The sequence below is a fragment of the Opisthocomus hoazin genome, chromosome 7, assembly GCF_030867145.1.
Source record: "Opisthocomus hoazin isolate bOpiHoa1 chromosome 7, bOpiHoa1.hap1, whole genome shotgun sequence".
Classification (NCBI taxonomy): domain Eukaryota; kingdom Metazoa; phylum Chordata; class Aves; order Opisthocomiformes; family Opisthocomidae; genus Opisthocomus; species Opisthocomus hoazin.
Window position 1 is genome coordinate 36,351,397 of NC_134420.1, and position 19,874 is coordinate 36,371,270.

The 19,874-nt window shown below is 37.5% G+C and overlaps 1 protein-coding gene across 5 annotated transcripts in view; it reads right to left on the reverse strand.

Annotated features, from left to right (window-relative positions):
* The window catches only part of RAD51B (RAD51 paralog B), a 423,310-nt gene that overhangs the window by 391,231 nt on the left and 12,205 nt on the right, over positions 1-19,874 (reverse strand). For all 5 annotated transcript variants that reach the window (XM_075425160.1, XM_075425161.1, XM_075425162.1 and 2 more), the window contains 3 exons: positions 17,098-17,234; positions 12,085-12,204; positions 10,831-11,014 (listed from right to left, as the gene is read on the reverse strand). In XM_075425160.1, coding sequence (XP_075281275.1) covers positions 10,831-11,014; positions 12,085-12,204; positions 17,098-17,234 — 441 coding nt within the window. The remainder of the gene's footprint in view (positions 1-10,830; positions 11,015-12,084; positions 12,205-17,097; positions 17,235-19,874) is intronic.

Genomic DNA, 19,874 nt, shown 5'->3' on the forward strand with positions numbered 1-19,874 from the left:
GAAAAGGACATATCACTAAAAAGGTGAGCAGCAGGCTCCTGTACTGTTCTTGGGGGAACTGAGAGAATTTGCTAAAGACGTAAGGGAACAGTCCTTAGACGTCATTCCAAACCTCTCTGAGGTTTGTTAGAATAAGACATTGTTGAAGGAAATAGACAACAACAGAAGGCAAGGGTCTCAATTAAAACAATCATCTTAGTATTTCATACCTAGCTTACCTTTCACTGCATCTTCTCTCACAACTACTGGAAAAAGAAAAAAAAAAAAAAAGACTTAACATACTTTTGGTGATGCACAAATTTAAGACTGACAGAGCAACAGACACATAGCCCTGCATCAAACTTCCAATTATCCAGTCGTAGCTTGCTACTGTGGTTCACAGGCTTTGCAGAGAAATAACTTCAGTTTGGTATTTCAAAGACTGACAACTACTGAAGCCAGTTTGGTTAAGCAATGTTCTTGAGATGTAATGTACCCGGAGCACTGGTATGTGCCTGCAGTTTTAAGCAAGACCCCTTTTTCCCCTAGGGCGAATCTGTGTGAAGTTACAAAAAGCTGCTAAGCAGCAAGCACTTTTAAAGCAATTTTCCTCTACAAGCACTACGGGTTGCAGTTGCATGAAGACGTAGTGTTTAGTTCATGTACTAGAGGTGATTTTGCTAACCAGCACATCATGAAAAATATAATACCAGTCTGCCAAGAATCCAGTCAAGACCTCAGATACCGTTGAAGAGGAGATACCAGTGAGACACCATCTGCCCCAGGTCACAAGTATGAGATGCGATACATACAAAAGTAAAATATAGAAAATACTGGAATTTAAAGACATAGAAAATTATTTGTATTCTGGGGTGGACAATGTAGCTCATCAAAATCAGAGTATCAAAAATGCTAACAGAGTATTGGGGAAGGGGGGACACATACTGTCTTACTGAAATTCGGATGTAGTCTCACCAACAAAAAATAGCATCTCATTCATTCCTAATTAAAATTCTGCAGATGACTGCTCAGTCTTATTTAATAAAAACCTCTAAATCTAATTTTGTTTACCTAGAATAATACAACAGAAGTATTGTATTCTCAAATGAGATACAGCTATGCATTTTAGCAAGAGGCAACATGACAGTTTTGATGAGGTTACCAAAATCATGTAGTTTCTCATTGAAATCCGTATTTGAAATGAGTCTCCCTCAGTTTGATCGTAGTGAACTTCTGCCAAAGGATTTAAAATGCTTGCTGTAAAATGATGGGTTTCCTTCTTTAAACAGAAAATTGGAGTGAATAAATCAACATAGATAGCTGCAACTTCAGTGAACAATGATACAGAACATACATACTCCCACTAATAAGATGGAGTCTTCTTGTAGAAAAATCAGAATGAAGTTGCTCAGGAGACCCTACATTATAGCTCACCGATTTCAATTCCAAGCAAAACAGAGGAGGGAAACCAGAGGAAAACCCACAACTCTTCTAATGCACAAGAGCCTCAAAAGTAAAAAAAGTGCAGACTGAAAAGCCTGTCCTGTAAACCTAGATACTCCTATTTACAAGGCAGCACAGGATCATCAACCATCTAGCTGCAATAGTTTGATCTGGTTGTCTGTTATTACCATCCAACGATGTGTGGAAGGAGAGGAAGTTTTGCAGACTGAAAAAGGCAGGTTCTCTAGTTAACAGCAGCAAGCAGACTGCATCAAGAAGCTTCCAGATCATACTTCATGAAAAAGCAGCCCCAGGAGTGCAACTGGTTCCACAAAAATGCAATATTCTCACAAAGCAGTCCTGTAAACACAAAGAGGGAAGTGATACAATCATCTCTATTTCTACCAGCTTCCAAGCAAGTAAGATTTTACATTTGATCCCTGGGCACATTTGTATTGTAACAGACATATGCATTTCCCAGTCTTAATTTCCTCTTACCCCATCCCTTTACACCTCAAGGGGCTGGTACAACATTATTTAGGAGTAACAATTGCAGAGCAGGTCCTCTTGATTCCCAGAAGCCTGGGGCCGAGTAACCATAAAGCAAAACAAACTCTAGAGAATCTGGAAATCGACCAACTAATTAGTCCATACTGAGCTCATATAGGTAAGATTTTTCCAACAACTTTTAACCTGGTCAACTATTCTTTGTATTGCTATGCTGTCTAGAGACTAGCATCACTTTCCGTTACACATTACGCAAATACAGAAATATTCCTAGAGAACCTACAGTTTAAATAAAAATCAAAGGACAAGAAGGAGGCATAGGAAAACATGCAAAAAGAATGGCATACTCAAAACATAAGTACTTCTTTGCAGAGTCACAAATAGATTATTGGCATAAAGGTTCAGGCAATTTTTCACGCAGTCAAAACAGTACATATTGCCAAAACCTAAATTCCCAATAAAATGCATGAAACCCCTTCAGTACAATTAATGTTGTTTTCTACAGCACATACAGAGTAACAACATGATAGTGCAGGGAAAAAACGCGAATACTGTATTTTTATTTTAGCAGTAGAACATCTTATATAGGTATGTTACTTCAACTAGAGAAATATAACCTAGACAAATCTGCTACAGGGTGCATGCAAAGTTTATTGGAAAATGACACACAGCAGTTACCAGTGTTTAAAGGTCTCTTACTGAACAAAATGGTATAGTCTGCTTGAAGCATGATTCTATCCAACAGTTACACAAAGAATCTGTAAGAGAAAAAATGATCATTTTCCTTGCAAAAATAGGAAAACAGGGAGGAGACTGCATGTCCACTAGAATATAAGATTAGAATTCAAAACCATCTTGACAAGTCAGGAAAGATAACACATTAGAAGAAGGAGCAACTAGTTAAATAACAAAGTCATCAGATGCCTATCCAGAGTTTTAATGAATGGTAAGTAAAGGATATCAAGACTGTCCCAAAGAAAGCAAACAGTGTACTATGGTGCATAAACAAGAGGATGTCCTGCCAGGCCCGAGATGAAACCCTTTTCTCCATACCTAAACATTGGTAGAGATTAAACTGGAATACTGTCTCAGTTTTCACTCCACTTTCAAGATGATATAAATCAGCTGAAGGGAACCCAGAGAAGTGTAACAAAAACAAGGGTTAGAAGACACAAGAAACTGATCATTCATTTTGAGTATGTTTTTCAGAAATTCAAGTCAAGGCAGGTATTAGGGAAAGTGTCTGCCCTCCTTTATAGCAAGAATTGTTCATGATCGTATAGCAGATCAAAACCAAATCTGGTAATAAAATCTCATTCCTCTCAACTCCCTCTCCTATACATTAAGACTGGTGCCTTCCTTCTACATAATTTCATATGTGCAATTGTGCAGAATGATAGCTTTTGGCAAAGTCACTTGCACTGTAAAATGGAAAAAGCAATGGAGAGAATACTTTAAAAGAAAAAGAAAACTGAATTCCAGTATCATATAACTTTAAACTACCTCCTTTTCTATACTTCACCACCACATGAAAACAGGAAACATTGCTCTACCATTTCTCATTCCTTTTCCTCTGCAGTATTAAACATTTTATGAGCACAGACAGTCCAAAAGGAACACTCTGCTGGGCCATAAACTGCAGAAACATATATTCTCCAGACACAAATTAAAAAGCACATGGATGGCAGCAGTACTGAAGATAGTTATAATTTCATTTTAACCAGTCATTTTAAACTAAAATAAAGTTGTGCCTTCCGAGGATAATTATAACAGCCACATGAGAAGACAAAACCAGCTAACTTTGCCACTGTAATGACACTTAGCAGTTGGATTAACTCCCTTTTATCAAAACTATTTTTTGCTCAGTACTATGGAGCAGAAGAATAACTGAAACATAAACAATCTGCAAAAAAAAACTGCGTTTATGAAGTTCTGGCGAGGCAAATGAACAAGCTCTGGTCTGTAATCCCCCTTCAACCATTTTGTTTTCCTAATTAAACAGTAACACAAATTAAAATTCATTCCAAACCCCACTTTACAAACAGCAATGTTCACATATATATGAAATACTGACACTTACTTTCTAAGCAGGTTTTTGTAAGAAAACAAAGGGTAATACTAGAATTTTAAATTAAAAAAACCCAAAGCTATAGACTCAGTTCTTGGCATGAAAATACTGCTAAGTATAACATGGGAAGAAATCTTAACATAAAATGTTTTGCTTGTTTCATAAACCATTTGTTAAACTGATGAAGCGCACTGAACAAGGTTAGGTATTCCTCTTCGCACCAAAAGAGAGTATGTTTGAAACCCAAAGTTCTGATATAGCTAGCACACACGTCATTTTCTCATGCTGCTCAGTTCACCATTTAATGAGGATGTGAACATCAACTTGAATTTTGGTGCAGGTGGAGTGAAACATCTCGAAGAGAGCAAGAATTGTTCTTTACCAGAAAAAAGTTAGTTTTGGAAGTAATTTTCCTGATTCAGTAAACAAATTAACTACTGTTTTCCATGGCTCAAAATAAAGCTAGGGCTATACAATGTTTCTTTAATTCATAAAGAATAAGGCAGCAAATTCTGCAGTATCTACACTATTCTAAATATTCATGCTTCTGTGGATAACGTTCACAATATGATTAGCATAACACACTAGTATCTTTTCATCCTATTGAGTTCATAGAAGCACAACTCGGTTTCTCCAAGAAGTTGGTGAATTATCTTAATAAAATTCTGCAGGTTCAGAAGCAGTAAGCAAACAGTCACAAATTATTTTAACTTCCATGCTGCTCCCAAAATATACAGACTTCATGGAAAAGAAAGCACCAAAGCTACTCAAATTGAAGTTGAAAGGGGGGAGAGAGAGAAACAAAGCAAGTAGCAGCCCCACACTGAAAGAAGAATTACAGTATTAGGTAAACCTCAAACTTTTGCAGCAAGCAGATGGCCAGGAGTTCAGTGTGGTGATGCAGAAATAGGAAAATCCTCCTATTAGCAGCTGGGAAGGGTATTCAGGTACACATACGTACACAAACACAAAATACACTTGAAACTTGAGCAACAAGACACTTTATGTAAGTATCAGCACCTCAACAGAAAAGGACCCATAATTTCCACTAAGTTCTCACCATTATAAACTGTTTGAACCATGTCTGGCCTCAATATGGCTAGTAAAATTCTGGTAACTCAGTCCCAAAACATTTTATTCCAATAAGGTTAGGTCCTCAAGAAAACACGTTTCAACAGGATATAACATATTTCTCTTTTTAGAAAACTTCAAAATTGAACCAGCTCTCTAAGTTTTGGAAGTAGAGAAAAGTTTTTCTTATTCTAGGTTTAAACAACTTGCAAAGATAATGCAATTACTGTTTCTGTAACACTGGTATTAAAAACACTTTTTAATAGCAAAGTATAAAACAAAGCTTGCATTTCAGCAGCTTACAGTCCAGATACAGACAAATTCGCCTGGAAGTCTAATGTATCTCCATAGTTTTGGAAAAGTCAGTGTAAAGTGTTGTTACATACTGTAACAACAAATCAACTATTCATTTTTTTCCAAACTTTCTACATGTTTATTACCAATTCAAAGGGAACTGGCATTTAAACTTTTCTGCAGAAGTCTTCCATTTTGGAATTTGTTTAGCTCTCTATAAACTAATATTTTCAAATAACAGAATAGTAATAGCAAAGGTCCAGAGGAGCTGACAAGCAACCATCTATGTGGAAACAGAATAATACAGAAGCAAGGAAAAGGCCAAATGGAAATACTTGCTTTTAAAGAAAGAGAAGATTAATGGTTTGAATATTCTCTCTTTGCCAAAAGAAGCACTTCAATCTTGAGACACTTTACTGCAGGAAGCCGAGATGACAGAATTCAACACACCTAACCAAGGACAGCAGAAAATGCACTGCAGATGTCAAGTAATTTGTGCATATAAATTGATTTTGAGAAGAAAAAACTTACACAACCTAGAAAAAAAAATAATCTGTATTTAGCTAAACATTTGGCTTTCCACAACAAATTAAAATCTTGGGTATAAAGTTTACAGAGCAGAATGTGTCAGTGTGAAGCACTGAAACAAAAAATGTGAGAACTAAGTCTGAAAAGAAAATTGACTATGTCAGCTTTAATTGCTGACATATTATCAATACTGATAAAGTGAACTTCTAGTTTTAAAACAGAGCATGTGGCATCTCAAGGGGAAAAAATATTACCTGTGGAAATTATGGGCTTCTTGACTACTGTTAACTTCTTTAGCATAGTAAATAAAACCATTACCAAATACTTACATAAGGTTTGTCTTTCATTTGCACTATAAATCACAAGTGAGAGATTAAAGTCTCTCCTAAGCTATTTCATATTCTCAGAAAGAACAATTAAAATAAAAAAAACAAAAACCAAAAGATGCTACTATACATTTACTGGTAGTAACGATAACCAACATGCTTATCATAAAAAACAAAGGTTCACTTCACAGATCTAAGAACACAACCCAGACAAAAGTATAAAGGACAGCCAGTGTTGTAATTCGATTAGCCTCAGGGATTTACAAACCAAGTTTCATCTTCAGTCTCAATTTGACATTTAAAAGAATGCTTAAAGCAGTTTGGTTTTGCAACTGCCACTTTTAGAGTGCTTTTCCATAGAGACTTCTAGCCTGCTTCACACACTTTCTGAAGTACTAACAGCTGGAAGACCAGGTTCTATAAATAACAATTTTTGTAAGCTAAACAGTTAAATCTCAAGAACAATTCTAGTCATACTGGGTTTTAGTTTTAGCTCTTCACTGAAATGAAGACATCATTTCTCTCTCAACCAGCACGAACACTAGACTACTTTTACTGAATACCACTTACTAACAATAAATAGTTTCCTACGAATATGGAAGAAGAGAAGAAAAGACCCCAAGTGTATTTCATTTTCTGTTCTTTTTAGGAAGGCTAAGGAAGTCAGGAAACTAGACAGGAAATATACAGGGCTGATCATTGCTGCTTAAATATGTAATCTGGTAGACAGCATCAACACACATTGTAACAGAACATTCAGATCCAAATGCTTTCAAGTACAACATGCTCTAAACCAGATGAATGTAATGTAAACTTTTCATGTAGTTTTACATATTCGTTGGATTTCAAAAATAAAGGGCTTTTTGTTTGATATATAGTCAAACTGTCCTTCTCTGTTTCTAGCAATTGCTTTTGACGTGACTGGCTAGTTTCACCCAAACCTGGCAGAAAAAAAGTAGGTTTTGGTCACAGCTGTGTGCAGGGAGGGGGGAAAAGGGACACTGCTACATAGTGCCCCATGGAGCAAAAAGCTTCAGTGACTGTTCAGTCATCAGTGTGGCTGCCAGGTGGCCTGTCAGTAGACCAGAAGCAATCCAAACCTTGTGCTGCCTCTTACCCTGGCATCGTTTAAAGAGCCTGGGACGGAACAAGGCTTACTGGTAAGTTGGGTGGAAGAAGGGATCAAAAAAGGAAATCAGGCTTCGTATTTCACTTTTCGAGAAACAACTTATGTTTTACTAATGTCAATACATATGAAAAAATAAAAAACCCTTCGTGTTTCTTTGTACTTTGCAAACTAAAAAATTCTAAAACCATTAAGTCAAGCAAAAATTGACACTTTCACTTGCTTCATTCAGTGGCTAAGATGGTGCCATTCAATGAATATGTTTAATACTTTTTTTTCTCATTTCAAAAGATGGATTAAGGTTTCATTTACTACACATTATTTAAATTTTACACCGAGGATGGCAAGCGTTACTTTCCAATGAGCATTTATACACTGTTTATGGACACAGTATGAGTGCTTTTCAACGGTAACAACCCTACCCTCACAGCATCCTCACAACTAACAGCTCTGTTATTCCCATTTTACAAACTGAAAATAGAGGTACAGGAAGGTTACTGAACGATGACCATCAGTTTCAAGGCAGTTAAGGTCAGTTCTTCTCCAAATACTTCATACCATATAGAGCTACTTGGGTTTAAAAGAGCTCCCTTTGAGCCCAGTAGAAGCTATGAATGTTAATCACTTGTGCACATCAAACTTGATATCCTCACACCATGAACACACAATTAAAAACAGCTAGAGAGGTTATTATGCCAACAGAAAGAACTATGTTAAACTCACTTGAACTCCAGCATAACATCATAGCACAGGGTTTCCCCAAATTTAATCCTATTTGAACCCATTTCCTTCTTAGGAAAAGGAAAAAAAAAAAGCCCATTTAAAAATACTCAGTGACAAGAAGCTATTTATGTTTAGTAATACATTCCAATGATTAATTAATCCAGTAAGAACACATCCCTTATTTGAAGTCTGAACTTGCTTAATTCAGCTTCCAACCACAGCGCTGCGGTATACCTTTGTCAGCTGAAGAGAAGGTTGCTTTTATCAAATATCTCTTCCTCAAGCAGGTACATATTGACTAATGAAGAAACCCTTAACATTTCCTTAGCTAAGCTAAACAAAGTAACCACCTTATGTCTTACTAAGTCTGCTCTCCCCTTCTACCAGTCATTTTCAAGGCTATTCTCTGGAATCCTCCCTGGACTGTTAACACCAGATGTACTCCTCCAGTAACAGTTATAGCCAAATAGCTAAGACACAGCCTCCTTATTTCCGATTCCCTTGCTCAACTACTCAAAGTTTTTCACCAGACCTTTTAGCTACACCCAAAAGGACTGGCTTCAAGTTCAACTCCTACCAGCCATCAACTCCAAATCTTTTTCCAGCATCTCAGACTGAGTCCCCCTACATGTTGCCCAACCCAGTATTTAGTTGCACTGATTCTGCCATGAAATAAGTGTAAGGCATTGTTTCATGTGTCCCATTTATTAGTGATCTAAATCACTTTGCAACCTTGTTAATGTTCCTTTAGTCCCAAATTTATATTTATGATTTTCTAGGTAAGTAAAAACATCTGAAATAATTCCAACAGTTATTTACAATGAGAACCTTTGATACTCTGTAACCTCAAGTAGCAGAGGTTAATGCAATGTATGCAACCACAGACTTATTTCTAGTATGCGCCAACACCTGAAGGTGCATAACATACTCTGATGTTGGATTTTGCATGTTACTCACACACATCCTTGTCTAGGGATCCATGTTTGCAAGAACACAAATCTCTAGCCAAGGCCCTCCTAGAATTCTTAACTAACAGGAGTTATTACAGTTTATTTTGTAACATAAAATTTAACAAAGCCTTACAATACTCCAGAAACCACCCACTAGCAATGTGTGTTAAAGATGCCAATAAATGAAAATACGGTCGGATTTCCTTTTAATAAATCGATAAACCTAACCAATAGGTGTTTTAGAAATATACAAGCTTTCAATTTGTGTATTTACATATAACTACGTGGATCTTTAAAAATTATATTTAAAGAGTAAGATATCTCATGGATCAATTCAAAAAGACAGAGCTGTGACGAGAGCACAAGTTCCTGTCCAAAACTCCTTACTGAAGCGTTCACAGTGAGAAACAGGAAATGACCAGCATACCAGGTATCACAAACGTCTCAAAGCAGACATGTTAGCTTTAACATAATGGAAGCCTTTAAGCACTTGAGCTTTATTTTCTTCTTACACAGGATGAATTAGCATCATAATCTTAGGCTACTTCATATTGTCCAACTCTACGACTTCTGTGAATATCATGACTGTCCCTCTGACTGTAAGCAGGGCAGCAGCCTGAGCTGTCAGAGGCTCCAACCCAGCTCAGCTTCACCATTTTAATGAAGGTGGAGGGAGAAGCAGAGGGGGTCTAAAGGAGAAAATAAAGAAATAGAGAAAAATAGTATCTTCCCATAAAACATCTCCTCTTTTTCAAAGGACTGCATAATATTTTCCCAAAATATGAGAGCGTACATACTCAAACACAATTCTTTCCTGACTTTTTAAAGCACTATAAACACTATTGGGTGCACTAACTAGGATGCTATTTTTCGTACCTGAACTTCAAAGGCAGGTTTTAATCTTCTTCACCAAAAGTCTTTAGAAATTCCACAGCAGAAGGAAATGCATTCCTCTTAAGTCAGCCAGTTCCACACCTCTGACGTGTCTATTTCTGGTATGGTAGTTGCTGTGACGTCAGAAGCATGAGAGGGAAAAGGCCTCACCAGTCTTACTCAAGTTCTTGCCACAGTTTCTCTCTTACACTGGAGTGAAGAGTACGTTACCCATACTAGGAAATACTTCTAAGAGTTAGGTCTCAATGACATCTTTGGAGTTGATATGATCCTCCGTGGATCATACAATGAAGGAACACACACACACATTTATGCATCTTACATCTTCTAAAGCACTTTTCGAATCTTTGCACACAGTCCCTGTACTAAGTGTCCATGTCTTCCTTTGTATTTTATGTCCACAGACAAGGATTTGCTGAGCTATTACCTTCCTTTCTGCATTAATTAGCATATATAACCAGTCACAAAAGGAATTTACATTGCCCCACAGCATAAAACCTTTTGAGATTCTATAAACTTAAGTATAAGGGACAGAGGCAGAAAAAGATCTTCACCTAGTCAGAGTACGCACTAGTTAGAGCAAGTATTGCATTAGAAGGGAACCATCAGGGTAAGCAGTATTTAAAGGCAACAAAATAAAATATAAATTTAAGGAAAAAAAAAAGAAAACAAAGCACTGAAACACAGCTGAAGAATCTTGTAAACCCTTATTTGAAGTCCTAAGTAACAAAAAAATTTTAAAAAGCCAAGCAAAACCACCAAGCAGAACAGTTACTATTCCGCCATTCTCCAGCTGGTACATGCTTGAAGATTCCTGCTAGAAGCTTTTTCTGGTTTTCGTCTTCCTGATGTTTTCATTCTTCTCATATTTTATTACTTGATACTGTAAGGCAAAAACTTAAGAAAGGAGGAAGAACTTACTGGTATTGAGAACTCCTCCGCCAAATACTTCAACACTGATGCTCCTCTAGCCAAAAAGTTACTTCTCTCTGCCAGGTTGCCTTGGAGTTTTGTGTCAAACTCCTTTCTGACAACTGAGGCAACAGAGTCAATTATTATGAGTTTAACTTTCTTTGAAATAATTTCTTCTTCCAAAGACATAATCCTAAAAAAGAAAAAACAACAAAACCCCTGTCATTTATAACATTATTTACACAATAGAACCATTTTTTAACCTTGAAATCGCTTAAATAAAAAGTTTACTTTAATAAGCTGAAAGTCAGCCCCTCTTTCTCCCCTTCACACACCACCTCCACTAACATCCGCATGTATTGAAGAGATTTGGAAAGGAATCTGAGGCTCCAGTGGGCCACATAACCCGAGGCAGGACATCTCCAAAAGAGAGGCTTGGAAGTATCTCTAGATAGCAACGCTATGCTGTACAACCCCTGAAAGGCAGACAGCAAGTCAAGTGGACATTGAAACTGTGCCCTTCTGCTCACAGTAGCAAGGTCCCATTGTCAACACCAGAATCCTTGGTATCTATTGATGCAGAAGGTCAAATACCTTTCTGTATGTCTCCAAGGATAGTATGCCAAACCTAATCCATTGATAATATGCTACCAGCTGTTCTCTGATAAAGCTGCACTAGAAAAAGAAACTATCCTTAGAATAATTCTCCCACTAACATAAAATACACAAGATGATGCTAAAATATATATAATATATATATAATTGTGAAATGCATTCACAAATTATCATAAGGTAACATGAAAATATAGCACCACCAACAATGACATTTGGGCTGATCACTGTTAAACAATTCCTCCCTCCCACTGCTGCAGGGGTCTCAGCCTTCCTGGAAGTAGCCTGTGCTTTGGAGAAGCAACCTCCTATTTCATGGAAAACGTAACTCTCATACTATGGTCTCTCCACTATCCAATCTAAGACCTGTCACATGAACACTCTCCTTTAAAGGCTTACAGAGATCAGATCATATAGAAATTGTCTATCAGAAATTAGAAAATGTCAACTGAATAAGTCACATGCTATGAAATGCAAAAAGCAATGTCAGTCCTTCTGTAGCAATTTTACTTTGTTGGAGACCATGCTGTCATCAACACGCAAAGGCCTAAAATAAATAAATTAGTCTTCATAAAACTTTGACATAAAACAAATATTGTTATAGACAATCCAGCCAAAATGGTCTTTTTTTTAAATTCTGAAAAAGAATACCTCTTCAGTACACTGCCACAGGTCAACTCTCGATACAGGTGAATGCTACGGGTCATGCAGAACAGCTTTTCATCTGAGTCAAAATAAGCAGGGAATCTGTTTCCTGCTATCTCAATCAACCTATCAAAAAAACCAGAAGGCATAACACTGCAAAAGGAATAATGTGGGATAATAAGGCATCAAGTATTCACAAAGCAAACAAAGCAAACCTCTGAATGATAAGCAAATACCAAGTAATACCGGAAATCTTCTTCAACGGAGAAGCATACTTTAGCAGTCAGACTGAAATACTGAAAGTCAGAACATACAGGTTTTCTTTCCCAGTGACACTAGAGTCAGTGGTAACACCAGGGAGAGACATAATATGCCTGTATGCAAAGAAACACCATATCTCCTGTAGAAACAAACTGCAAAGTTTATAGTTACTGAATGCAAAATTCTTTGAGTTTTGTACAAAGGTTCCACTCAATGGGCAAGCATTCTCATATTTTAATTATTATATCTAAATATTATTTTCATTTAAACAAATGTACTCTCCAATTCAAACCATCTTCCCTTCCACCTTTACCTTGCAGTGAAATCATAAAACAGACCTTGCATCATCACAGAAATTTAACAAGCTGGTAACAAATAGCAGATCCATTACAAGATTCAGCCAACAGGGAAGAAGGACTGCAAAGAACAGAGCCCAGTTCAACTACAAGTACTCATACAAGCAGTACATGTATGGAAAGTATACCTGCCAAAGTGAAAATCTTTTCACAGATAATCTCTCCTTAAAAACAAGAACAAGGTCATCTGGATGGGAGACTTTTTCACTGAAAACATTTCCATTGTGCCAGTTACCTCTTTGTAAAAAGGGCTTATAAAATCTTAACGTACTTTTTTGAGCACAGCAAAAAAAACCCAAACACCCAAACATAGCATTGTGTCACAAAGTGACTGAGGCTCCAGCTGCCAGGTGGCTACAACAGAACATCCACCTGTTCAGACAGCACAGGTACAACTGGCATGACTTGATATAATGAAATGACTAAACAGTTGAAGTGGCTGGTTCACTGACAGAACTGGACATGGGATTCCATGATAAAATGTTCTCCATTACCTTATTAGCAAATTCATGACCCTTCAAAACCTTGAATTACAATTGTTAAGCATGCCACTGTTTATTATCAGAGTAGACTGAGGAAGGGTATCAGATAACTGCTGATAACACCAAAAGGACTCAGAGGAAGTTGGATATTTATTATATGTTATCAAAATACTTTCATATTTATTCAGAAATGGTGCTGTAAAAAAACCTCTCGCACAGATGTAAAGCTTAACAATTTACTGATGAGAGGCCAACTTTTTCTGTTAAATGAGATTTTATACATAAAATCATTGAGGACACTCAATGGTATACATTTCAGAAATGCTGACTCTTTGGAAGTCAGCAGAAAGAAGTTCCACCCCTCTGAACACACGGCAATTTTATCTAGGTCCTTAAATAAGTGATCCAAGAATTTAACTTAGAAACTCACAGTTACCATCCGAGCACTGTAAATTTTTTTCCACAATGAAGATTTCATTTTGTGATAACAGAAAATACTTAAATGTTTGTATTTTAAACAGGCACATCCCACCGCCTACAGCTTGAGAAGAGTGGCATCTAGTGGATGATACCTGTGGGCACAATTTACTGGTTATCTCGATGCTTTTTATTTAGGTCTTTTTCATTAAAACCCACAATGTTACAGCTATTTTACAAAAATTCTTTTAAATCAGTTTTATTTCATTTCAAAATAGAAACACTAAGCTTGAATGTTAATATATCTATCCTAAGCAAACAATTTCCTTACAATAGCCCAAATCTTATTCATTAGGTACATTACTTACTACACCTAAACTTGTCCTACAGAACTTCCAGGGACAGAATGTGGTCTTTCCATTTGCACCACTGATCATGCAGACCATTTGGGCAACCGTGATCTGTCATTCAATGGTCCACACGAAATGAGATTCCAGTATGCTTCCTAACGGACATGCATGTCGCAAAGAACATCATTACACAAACTGACTTAAAATGACATGCTAAAAGCTCCACAGAGCTCCACGTAGGTTAAAAGTTCTTTATGATCTAAATCCTATTTGTCATGATGAGACCAAAAACTGCACAGAACATGTTCTCTGCAACCAGGGAAGAGGCCCACAGGGTGGAAAATCCATTTGTTCTCAGCTTCTGTTCACAGAAATTTGTATCTGTTGTTTTTCACAAGCAATAAGTACAGCTAGAGAGAAAAGCAAACAAAAATTATTTTCAGACTTTCCAAATAAGTCTGGTATGTTTTCAGCTAATAGCTGGCTAGACTTGAATGTAATTGCTACAAAACTGAGGACAACAATGTTGATTTCCAGACTTACTACAGCCATTCCATCTACCTGTTCTAGTGTCCGTGTTCTGACAAAGCTGAATGACAGACACCACCTGCACTGTTACAGTCTTACACAAGAGAAAAATATATAAATTACAGAAACTAAGAGCATATCTTAGAAGGCCAGCCTGAATCCTGATCGCTCTTCTCAGCACTGCTATTAGATTGAACTAAATTGTCACGTTAGAGAACAAGTAACAAGAGTACACTGGTTTGCAGAAGGAAAAAGCTCCCTGCCCTGAACCAAGACCTGGCCAGGCAGAATGACAAAAGCGAAGTGCTTTTCAGCAAAAGAAATAAAATTAGCCAGCTTATGCCCTCTCCAGAAGCAATACAACATTACAGCCAGTATGACAGCTACAACTTAGCAGCTCTCAGCCCTAAAAAGCAGCAGGGATACAAACATTCTTCTCAGGCCTTCTGTAGAGACTTTTGAGTTTTAAACCAGCTAAATCTCCCCGTTAACCCCTTTAAAATAAGTTGCTATTAAATGAATATTTACCCTCTTACCTGAAGTGTTTAGAACAACAAAAACAAAATTTCTTCTACTTGCTATCTATTAATAATACAGGATTACAGAATCATAAGAAAATTCATGTTGGCAAGAGAACTCGGGAGATCTCCAGGCCAACATCCTGTTCAAAGTAGTGCCAGCTATGAAGTCAGAACAACTTGAGGCTTTATCTAGTTGTATTTTAGAAGCCTCCAAGCATGCAGGCAGCACAACCTCTCCGTGCAACCTTTTCCAATTCCTGACTGTCCTTACAGTGAAAAAGCTTCTCCAGGTATCAGCACAGAAATGGATTTCAATATATGCCTGCTGACTCCCTACCATGCATTCCCGACAGCCTCCTCACTTGCAGGGGAAGGCTGCTGTTAGAACCCCCCAAAGCCTTCTCTCCTCTAGACTGAGCAAGCCCTCAGTCTCTCCACAAAGGGCAAGTGCTCTGGCCCCCAACTATCTTGGTAGTCCGCTGCAGAACTCCCTGCCGTTTGTCATGTCTTTCTCATATGGAGAGCCCAAAACTGGATGCAGGATCTAGATGTAGTCTAACAGATACCAAGCACAAGGGGATAAGCACTGCCCTCACTCTGCTAGTGCTGCTCCTCAAAGGTGGCAACACAGAAAGTGTAAGATACAGCTTGTCCGCTGAAATTGTGTATAGCTATAATTTCCAACTGAGCAATACTAAACATGATTTAATACATAAATATTCTCATCCTTAGTAATAATGTTATTTTCATCACGTTTCCTTTCTACATCCTACCCTATTTTCAGCAGTTTCATCTTCACATTCACCTGTTTTCTTTAGCATTCACTTCTAAGCAAGAAGTCTTCATTAACCTGTTAGGTCCTACCCTTTTTTACTATCTACATTGCAGGCATGTAAAATCAAAATTAAGTGGCACGCAAGAATGGAGCACATACATTGCAGAGCCATTGCTTGAAGCTTTTTGTCTTTGATATATTACGCTTCCGGTTTAAAGTAATTAAAACTTTTGTGAAACTAACTTGACAAAAACAGGATCAGAAACCCCACCTTCTCATCCATGATAATTTCATACAATTAAACGATGCAAATACACTTGCTTTGATACTCCAGATTCAGGTTATAGGTGTAACAACTAAGTCTTCTGAAACATCTAAATTATTTCAATGAACCTTTTTCTGCCCATTTTTCTACACGAACAGGATGAGACTACTGCACTTCTTGTCCTCCCCTAGACCCTTAATAACTTTTGAACTCACTGATTCCAAACAACAGTGACAAAGGAATAGACATCTCAAAGCCTTCAAATCCTCATTGTTTAGAAAAGCTGGTAGCTAAGTAAATTAGAGCTATCTTTAATGAAATACTGGAGAATTATTTCAACAGTTCATCAGACAGTGAGCGTGGGAAGAGTGGCAACCAACACGTGCATACACCTGCAACTCTCAAGCAGACACAGCATATAGTGTCACCTGTCCATTCAGCAGTTAGAAGGCATCGTGAGTGCATAGCTGAGCAGTTCCAGTCACATGGGCAAAGTAGGAGATATTAGAAGAACCAGGTATGTTATACAGGTAATAGAATATAGCACTGCATTGTCACTAAGGACATAGCAGAGATGCAAGGTTACTGTAGAAGGAAGTCGGAAGTGCAGAAGGGCAGGGGGCCCCACTCAGCAGAAATAGGATAGAAATCTGAAGGAAAACTGGCTATGTCAGTCCTACTGTTGACAGAAAAACTTCCATCTCCTTTGCACTCAAAATCTACATCCCCAAAACCTTCCTGCTAACTCCACAAACTAAACTGCAAATATAGATTTCAGGTACAGGACTGTTAAGACCATTTATAAATTGGAGTATGCGCCATCCACCTCCTCGTACCACAAGCAGAATCTGCAAAATCATACAAATTAGGAGGATAAGCAAACCATTCGATTAAATTAATTTCACCATCTATGGAATAACTGCATATATCAGATGAATGCTTAATAACTATCATAGGCATTTACTTCATAAATGCTTAATTATTGCTCAGAAAATAATTGAAGGCTTCAAGATAAAAGGTGCTAAAGAAGCTGCAAGTGTGTATTTTAGAATTTTGCCTCTTACCTTTCAGCACTGAATGCTGACTCGGTGTCAATGTATATAACAGCCCCATCTAGTCCTCCCATGCTTACAGGCAGTGTAGCCAGAACACTCACCATAACACAAAATTGAGTTTTGCCACAACCTGGTGGGCTAGTTATCTGGAAGAAAAAAGATTAGTAACATAAACAAGAGATGTCACATTCATTTCACCCTAATTCTACTTTTAATTAAGACTCATCAGCCAGAACTCCTCAAATTCTGCTCTTCCAGCTACCAAAGGAGGAGACAGCCACAAAAAGATTGAATGCAGCCCAATAAGAGCAACTTGCAGTTACTCTTGGATCTGTGTCTTGCAGTCAAACTCACCCACTGAAGAATAAACAGCTCTTCTTCAGACACAGCATTATGTTTGTACTTTATTTCTTTGACATCCTTTACCACCTCTTGTATTTGAGGTCCCCTACTCTCCCCCTCCTCCTACAAGATCTTCCTTCCCTAGAGCCACACCCAGTTCTCTTCCATCTCCTTCTCTGTGCTACCTTCTGAAACAGAGCACAACTGGAAGATTCACAGTTGCCACCAACATGAAATCAGTGGCCTTCAGAGCTGAACAAAGTCCAGAATTAATGAGTTCACAGATGTCAATGACTGCTTAGGAATCAGTATTACCTTGGTTACAACCAGGTCTCCCTTGGAAATCACAAGGATAATCACTTCTAACCTGTGAAGACTGAATGTTCAATATGAACCACATACATACATAAGAGAGATTTTATCTGTCCCAGAGACTACACGCTGCTATGAAGCATGTGTTTTGTCATTGGTGTTAACTCCCTACTACCATATTTCAACATGAGCACCATTTAATGATCCAGACCAGCTTGCCAATTTTAAGCATCCACCTGCGCTTACTGGAAGCCTGCTGTGGTTAAGCAGTACTCAAAAAGAGCACACTCGACTTGCATGAAATGGTTCCAGTATGATTTTGATCCAAGAGAAAAATCACAAGGATCAAAAGAATACATTGTTTGCTGAGATCTCCAGTTTCTGAGAGAAAGATTTTTCTACTAGAGGTGGCAATATGCGGTTCTTTATCCACTGCAGATCTTGCAGAAATTGTAAATGAATGCTGGGCTCTGTATTCAGATAATCATATGTTCACTACTACTATAGCGGTTCTCTAAATACATTATCACATTGTCACTGCTTACGGGAAGGGAGATGATGACATCTTGAATACTAAGAGGGCAGAAAAACAGCAAATACAAAGTTGAATTGACTTTAGACACTATAAACAGAGTGATGGGTTCATACTGGTGCTAGTAGGGTCTAAATAATAATGCAGGATAAAAGTAAGCCTCTCCAGTGAAGCTAAACTGCAAAATGAAGCATACGTCCTCAAAACACCTCGTACTGCCAAAGCAAAGGCTTAAATACAGATCTGTTGTTTTAAATTAAAAAAGAAACCTTACAACATTCAAAATCAAACTGATTTTTGAGCCTAAATGCTCAACAGTTTGTTTTTAAGTACAAACATCCTTTCACCACCAGATACTACGCTATTCCTATGACATCGTTTCAAGCAGCAGCGTGACTTGAAGCACAGAAAATTTATAGGGAAACACTGAGGGACTGCATTAGCTACAGTTACACATTAGCTACCGTCAACAGTTGGTTAAAATCCCCTTAATCACTTTTGTCTTTAAACAAGGCCTGAAAACCAAACCATATCAGTCAATCTACTTGAAGCTGGAATGCAAGCGAAGCATTAGCTTATTTTTATTTAGAAGCACACACTGCGTTCAGTGAATTACAGATCAGGAATCAGTCATATTTATGCAATTATCTGTGTTCCATCCAGCGTACTTAAATTACAAAATATCGTATCAACCATAGCTGCCACCTTCTGATGTGAACTCAAAGCATATAAAAAAAATTGCAGAGGCAATACACATTCCTTAGGTCGTGATAGCCAAGGAATCTCACCAGCTGTTTCTAGTTAAAAAGATGACTTGAAATGAATGAGGGGAGGGCATCAATCCAGTTTTCGAATTAAAATGTTTGGACAACTGTGAGGAGACCTCATAAGAACGTTTGTAGTTTCAGCCTTGCCCGAGAGGTGCACTGGAATCAACATTTCTTTCAGTGGCTCACGCAGGAGCTAATTCAGCAGAGATTCTGTAAAAATGTCTGAGAATACAAGTATCATAGCAAAGAAAGTCTGGGAATCTTGCAGGACAAGGTAGTACAAAGAAGCAAGCCAACGGAGCAAGAAAGAATTTCTATGCCCAAAGGAAACAATACTTCATCTTCTATCAGCATTCCTTTAAAGGACATTAAAATGGAATTTTAAATAATCCACAGTGAACAATTTTTTAAAACTACCACATTTTATTATAGTTACCACTCATTCAGCAAGTGTTTTGAACAACACAATCTTAGTTAAAAAAACTAAAATTCCTCCAATATAATTTAAATCAAATGTCTGCAAAAAGTTTGCTTAGTTTGTTTTACTCTAAATTTGCTCTGAAAAAAAATCCAAGTCCACCCAGACAGAAATGTGAAGACTACAACAGTTTTTAATTTCTCTCTGTCTAATAAAATATACTTGTATTTTTTAATCAGCTATATATTATTTTCTCTGCAACATTTGTAGGGTTTGGATGAAGTCACAAGGAGCTAATTCTTCTTCAGCTACCAGGGGATTGAACTCCTCAACATTCACAAAGTCATTACTTTAATTTTTCCTCAGAGGAGTTGGTCAAAAGCTCTGACATCTGACCACAAAATTTCAGCTA